This window comes from Cervus elaphus, chromosome 13, assembly GCF_910594005.1.
Source record: "Cervus elaphus chromosome 13, mCerEla1.1, whole genome shotgun sequence".
NCBI classification, from domain to species: domain Eukaryota; kingdom Metazoa; phylum Chordata; class Mammalia; order Artiodactyla; family Cervidae; genus Cervus; species Cervus elaphus.
This window is the reverse complement of record NC_057827.1, coordinates 71,276,853-71,282,714: the sequence shown is the minus strand read 5'-3', so window position 1 is coordinate 71,282,714 and position 5,862 is coordinate 71,276,853. Positions and strand designations below refer to the sequence as shown.

At 67.5% G+C, this 5,862-nt stretch overlaps 1 protein-coding gene across 1 annotated transcript; it reads right to left on the bottom strand.

The window, feature by feature from the left end:
* Nucleotides 1-286: 286 nt before the first annotated feature.
* CRIP1 (cysteine rich protein 1) lies at nucleotides 287-2,314 on the bottom strand. The gene is made up of 5 exons (XM_043922009.1): nucleotides 1,729-2,314; nucleotides 807-901; nucleotides 660-717; nucleotides 535-581; nucleotides 287-418 (listed from the first exon to the last, which is right to left on the bottom strand). Exons 1-4 carry the CDS (start codon nucleotides 1,766-1,768, stop codon nucleotides 541-543), a joined length of 234 nt encoding a protein of 77 aa, XP_043777944.1. The 5' UTR covers nucleotides 1,769-2,314; the 3' UTR covers nucleotides 287-418; nucleotides 535-540.
* Between the last annotated feature and the right edge of the window lie 3,548 nt (nucleotides 2,315-5,862).

Genomic DNA, 5,862 nt, shown 5'->3' with positions numbered 1-5,862 from the left:
TCCCCACCACAGCACCCCAAAGCTTCTCAAAAGCGGAACCAACTCAGCGATTCACCCTGCGGCCCTCTGTTCCTGCTGACCCGTTCCAGAACCAGGGAGGAGGCCTGCACATCTGCAGAGCTGGACAACGGGTTGTCCAGTGTGGTTCCACGCAGAGCACCCCTGCCCCAACAAGGCAGCAGGCAGCAAGGCTGGCAGCAGCAGGAAGAGGGAGTGCCAGCATGGCCTGGCGTCGACCCCGGCCACACCCCTGCACCATTGCTCCAGGGATGCAAACACACAGGCAGGTCTTCCAAGTGTGCGTGTTTATTGAGGGCATGGGGTTCTACAGGGGAGCCCCACGTGCCTGTGGAGAAAAACCCGCCATCGGCCTGGAGGGCAGCGGCCCGGTGGGCAACTGGAGATGGGTCTCCAAAACCTGTGCAGAGACAGACAAGGACAGAGGTGAGTGCAGGCCCAGGGCGCTCAGACCTCACTGCAGGGGATGCATGCTCAGGGCCACTGGGCGGGGCAGGGTGAGGCGTGGGGAGGTACCTGGATTTACTTGAAAGTGTGGCTTTCGGCTCCACCACGCCCAAAGCCTGCGGAGAGGTAGAGGGCAGGTTAGGGGTGGCCGGGGCTGTGGAGGGCTGGGTCCGGAGGGGGCGTGGGGAGCATACCTTTGGGTCCGAACATGGCTGCATAGCAGGGGTGGTTGCAGTAGGGCTTGCCTTCATGCTGCAGGGAGAGAGGCCATGAGGGTCTGCAAACCCTGCCCCAGCCCTTACCCCTCAGCCTCCCGGATGCCACCACCAGGCCCCACGGACCTCGGCATGACCCCCGGAGGTCAGCGTCTTCCCACATTTCTCACACTTGAGGCAAGGCCGATGCCAGTCCTTCCCCAGGGAAGTCACCCGCTCAGCTGCAGAGGCACAGACGGGACCCCGTGACACGGGGTAGACGCACACGCTCACACCCACGCTCTCCAGATGCCTCTGCCAAGGCCCCACCCACAGCGCCCCGTGGCCCACGCGGGAGCTCAGCGGCACCTGTGCCCCCGCGGGTGGGGCACCCCCAGTCCCCAGACCTTCCCGCCTAACGAGCGGGAGTGGGCGCTGATCCTCGGGGCGCCCCGAGGGCTTGGGTGGGGCTGGAGGAGGAGGAGGTGCGGGTCTCGGGCAGGACCGGGCCGGGCTCCCGGACTGAGCCCTCCCCCGCTTCTGCACCGGCTACCGCAGTGTTGGGGCGGGAGGGACCTCCCACTTCCTCTGCCCCCCCACCTCCCCTGAGCCCCGGGGCGCGGGGCGGGAGGCGGCGCCGGGGTTGCGCCGCCCGGGGCGCGGGTTTCCGCGTCTGTTTCTACTTAACGATGGGACAGGCGGCCCGAGCCCCGCGTTCCTTCCTACCCTCTGGAGTCCCCGCCCAGGGCGCGCCAGGGAAGGGGCGAGATAGCGGGACCCCGAGACAGGGAGACACAGAGTCGGGGAGATTCAGAGAGAGGAGACTCAGTAAGACCCGGAGAGAGAGCGGGGCAAAGATGGACGGCGGCCCGACGCAGGGGGCCCGACCGGCACACCCAGGTGGCCACCAGCAAGGCTAGGTGTCGCCCCGAGGCGCTGCCCGAAGTCCCCCTGAGCCCCCGGCCCACCCGGGCAGCCCCGCGGGATGGACCCTAGGCCGCGCTTCAGCGCGGGGCTGCGGGGGAAGCCTCAGTTCAAGCCGCGGAGGGCGAGGGTGGGGTGCGCTCACCAAAGTACACCTCCTTGTTGCACTTGGGGCACTTGGGCATGGTGGCGCCGGATCAGGGCAGGTGGCCAGGCGGGAGCAGACCGGAGCGCTGGACTGGGTGGGTCGCGCCGGGTCCGCGTCTTTCAAGGACCCCTGGGTTCCGCCCCTTTGGGACACGCCCCTATCGCCCCGCCCCCTGAGTTCTGGACTTGGACCCGGAGGCCTCGGATTCCAGCCAACAGGCCGAGAAAGGTCATCTGGTCCACCCTCGCCTTAGGGCAGGACCCGGGCCTGGCCGACGGCAGAGCGCGGTCCGAGGGGTGCAGGAGGTCGGCGAGCACTCTCGCTGACTGGACGGGGCTGGAACCCCGGAGGAGCCCCGCCCTCGCCCCGGACTCTAGGCGGGGGCTCCCCAGAGCGGAAGGGAGCACCCCACCCCCCGCCCCAGAGTGCTGGAGCCCGGAAGGTAACCGCTACAATGCAGATAGATGCAAACGAGCGTGTCGTACCTTTCCAGGCCTTTCCCTAGATACAGGGCAGAGGGCACCTACCAGGGCATTCTCAGCCTGGTAGCCCTCCCCCACGAACTGCCCTCCGCCTTCATCACGCGTGGGGCCAGAAGGTTGCCCCGCCCCAGTATCCTACCCTCAAGGGACATCCCAGTCTCCACCGGGCCCCCCTTCGGCCTGCTCCTGGACGTCCGTGGGACCGCAGCGGAACTCCCCTGGGACTCCGAGACGGGACATCCCCCTCCAAGGCGGGGACACCCATCGACGGCGGGGCTGGGGATTCTGCGGGATGTCGGGGGTGGGGGGAGTCTGTGCGGCAATGGCCAGGCCTCCGTGGAGCTGTGCGGCGGCGGGGGAGGGGTCCTTATCTCCGCAAGAAGCTCCGAGGGCCAAGCGGTCCAAGTCCGTCGTCCAAGGAAAGGGGAGGCGGCCTGGAGCCTCTCCGGTGCCAGGCGGAGACTGTGGGCCCCACCCGCTCCAGGAATGGAGAAGGCCAAGGGGGCTGGCGCTGGCGGGCTGCAGGGCCCTAGGCCATTCTCCTCCGACTAGCGGAGAGGCCTGCGGCCTCATGGAGGGGTGCGGGGTTGGGGGGAGGCTGCTGGACCGGTCTCCGTTGCCCTTCAGCCCAAGCGGAGGCAGGGAGGCCTGGGTGGGGTCCCCCTGCTCCCCGCCCCGGAGGACACTGCCCCGCCCCACCCTCCTGCCGGTCAGTGTCACCCGGGGCACCGCCCTCTCACCTCTGCTCCCCTCCCTGTGGACCCTCCACCTCTCTGCTCCACCGTGACCCCCCAAGCCACACCCAGCTCCCTGACTTCACCAGAGCCTCAGTGCTCAGTCCTCTCTCCATCCTGCCTCCCACCCCCGAAACTTCAACAGCGTCCTCGGCTCCCCTCGACACACCCGCCTCTCAAAACAAATCGTCATCTCTGGGCCTGACCAGGCCCTGTCCCCACGGAGGGTGCTGGAGACCATCCTCTGAGATGCCCTCAGCCTTGAGCAGCGGGAACCCCTCCCCCTCCCCCGAGCCTCGGCAAACCACCCCCCCCCCCGCCCCCGGGGCCTGTTGCTGGGAGGAGGGGAGCCAGGCCACCTCCACCTCAGTACCCCCACCCCGACCTGCCCTGCCCTCTGCCCCCCGCCAGGCCCCACAGTGGGGGAGCATGCCCCAGCCTCTGGGAGGTGGGTGCACGGGACCCCACCCTCCCCCACCACTCTCTAATCCTCCCTCCTCCCTGGGACCCCCCTTCTGCGGGTGGGCCACAGTTCTGTCCCCCACTGGGACTCCGCAAGCCCTGGGGTCCACAGAGCTCGAGCCCTGCTCTGGAGCCCTAGGTGGCTGGCTTCCCGCTGCCCTCAGGAGGGTGCCCATCCTCCACTGCAGGAACCACCCAGCCTGCCCTGCCCCGAGCCTCACCACCCTCTCCCCCCGGGGCACAGGAGTGAGTGCCTCCACGGTTTCTGGAGCTGCGGCCGCCCACCTGCCCCCACCCAGCCCTTGGTGTCTCCCTGGCCTGTGCCTGGTCCACCAGGCCAGGAGCAGAAACAGGAAGGTTGACCCGGGTTCCCTCCACTCCTGGCTTCATGATCCAGAGAGAAGTGGAAATGAGACAGCTGGAGGGGGACGGGCACATGGACAGACACGCAGACAGGCAGAAGCAGAGAGGGGAGGAAGGGTCAAGACCCCCGGTGACAGAGAGGGCCGGGTGGGTGGGGGCGCCAGGCAGGACCATCTGGGGAGGTGGGCGTCTGTCATGGCAGACCCTGGGGTCAGGTCACACGTGGTGCGCGCACCGCCTGAGTAGGTGTGACGGGCAGAAGTCAGCTCCCCACGCGTGATGAACCCGAGCGGGCAGTAAACGGCTGGCAGCCTGGATGCGCACGTGTGTCCAGGGCCTGTGGACACACCTGTGTGGGCACACCCATCTGAGCATCTCTGGGGGGCTCCGGGGCAGGGAGGGCCACCCTGAGCTGGGCTCGGCTTCCTTCTGCACGCTTGACCCTGGGATGACCCCTACTCCCACCGGAGTCCAAGCCCCCCAGACTCTGGGAGTGGGGGAGTAAGAGCCCTCCCCTCGCAAACCAGGGTGACGAGTCTCTTCCTGGCCTGCCCGGCTGTTATTGCCGTTGCCATAGCCACAGCGCAGGCTGGTGTGGGGAGGAGGCCAAGAGGGGCCAAGACCCATGGGCGTAGCCCTTGGGTTGGTATTTAGCACAGTTTTTCCAGACACGCACACACCACACACACACACACACGCACACACACACACACGCACACACGCTTTCTCCCTGGAACCCTCCCAAAGCTTCAGCTCCCCCAGCTCCCTGTCTGTCCTTCCCGCCTGTGAAATTAGGGACCCCCCCCTCAAAGCTGCAGTCCCCCAGCACTGGGGGCTGTGCAGGGTGGACAGTTCCCACAGCCTCTAGACTCCTTGGCCAGGCACACCCCCATTTGAGGCTTCCCTGTGAGGTGCCAACCAGGCCCTAACAGCCCTCCAGGAGCAGGCTTCCCGCTTCCATCAGCTCACCTGCCCTAGGAAGCTCTTGGAGGGGCGGGGCGCTGACCCAGCCCAAGGTCAACCAAACTCAGGACCACCGGGCCAGTTCAAGACCCAGCCCTGCTGCCTGGCCCACCACCCGTTTCTCCACCCTTTGGGGGCACTAGTGGCGTCTGCTGCACGGACACACACGAGGCACAGTGAAGCACCAGGCGCATCCCGAGACGTGGCCCCCCGAGCTGGCAGCACCCAGCCCCACGCTCTCCCTCCCAGCACTGGCCCCAGGGCTGCAGGCATCTGGAGTGTAAGGGACAGAGCGACCAGCACAGCCACTTGCCCCAGGCTGCTCTGTGCCCAGAGTACATCCCCCTCACTCTGCCAGCATGAGGGCACCCAGGGCCCAGAGACCTGGGGGAGGCTACCGCAGGGTTCCGGCTGCTGGCCAAGGCCACCACCACATGGCTCACCCTTTCAGTGCTCACGGCCACGCCCTCACCTGCTCATGTTCCACCCAGACTGGAACCAGGTGGGACCCTGTCCCGCAGCAGGATTCTGGATGGAGGGGGCTGGTGGGGGCCCACTGGGGCTCCAGGCACTTGGGAGAACTTGTGGAGCAAGGCTGGGCCCCAGTGACCGCTGAGGAATCTTCCAGGGAAGTTCTGCCCCTCGGAGCTACACAGATCCACCCCCATCCCGGACCATACGCCGCGGCACTTGCCCCTGGCCTTTGCCAGCCATTCCTGAAGCCTCCACCCCGCGCCCCAGTCTCTGGGCCCCGTCCTCAGCACGGACAAGAGTAAGGCCGTCCCCTGCGAGGGCTGGAGGCCGGCAGGGCTGCTCTGGCATTCCTGCACCCAGTGCCCTGTGGGGCCAATGTGTACTCCGGGACCACTGCTGAGCCGGGGCCAGAGCCGGCTGCCTACCCCCGGAGTCCACCCCTCCCTGCCCTTCCTCCAGGCCTGGCTGAGTCACAGGCACTCAGACATTCCCAGGGCCTATTTTTAGCAGCTTGTCTCCCAGGACCCCCTGTCTGCCCCAAGGTCTTGCCCCAGGTGGCCCTGAGGTGGGGGCGGGGGGATGGAATCTGTGCTTTCCCAGGAGGGCTCCAACCCTGTCCTCCAGGCCTGAGACCGGCCCAGGCAGGAGAGGGT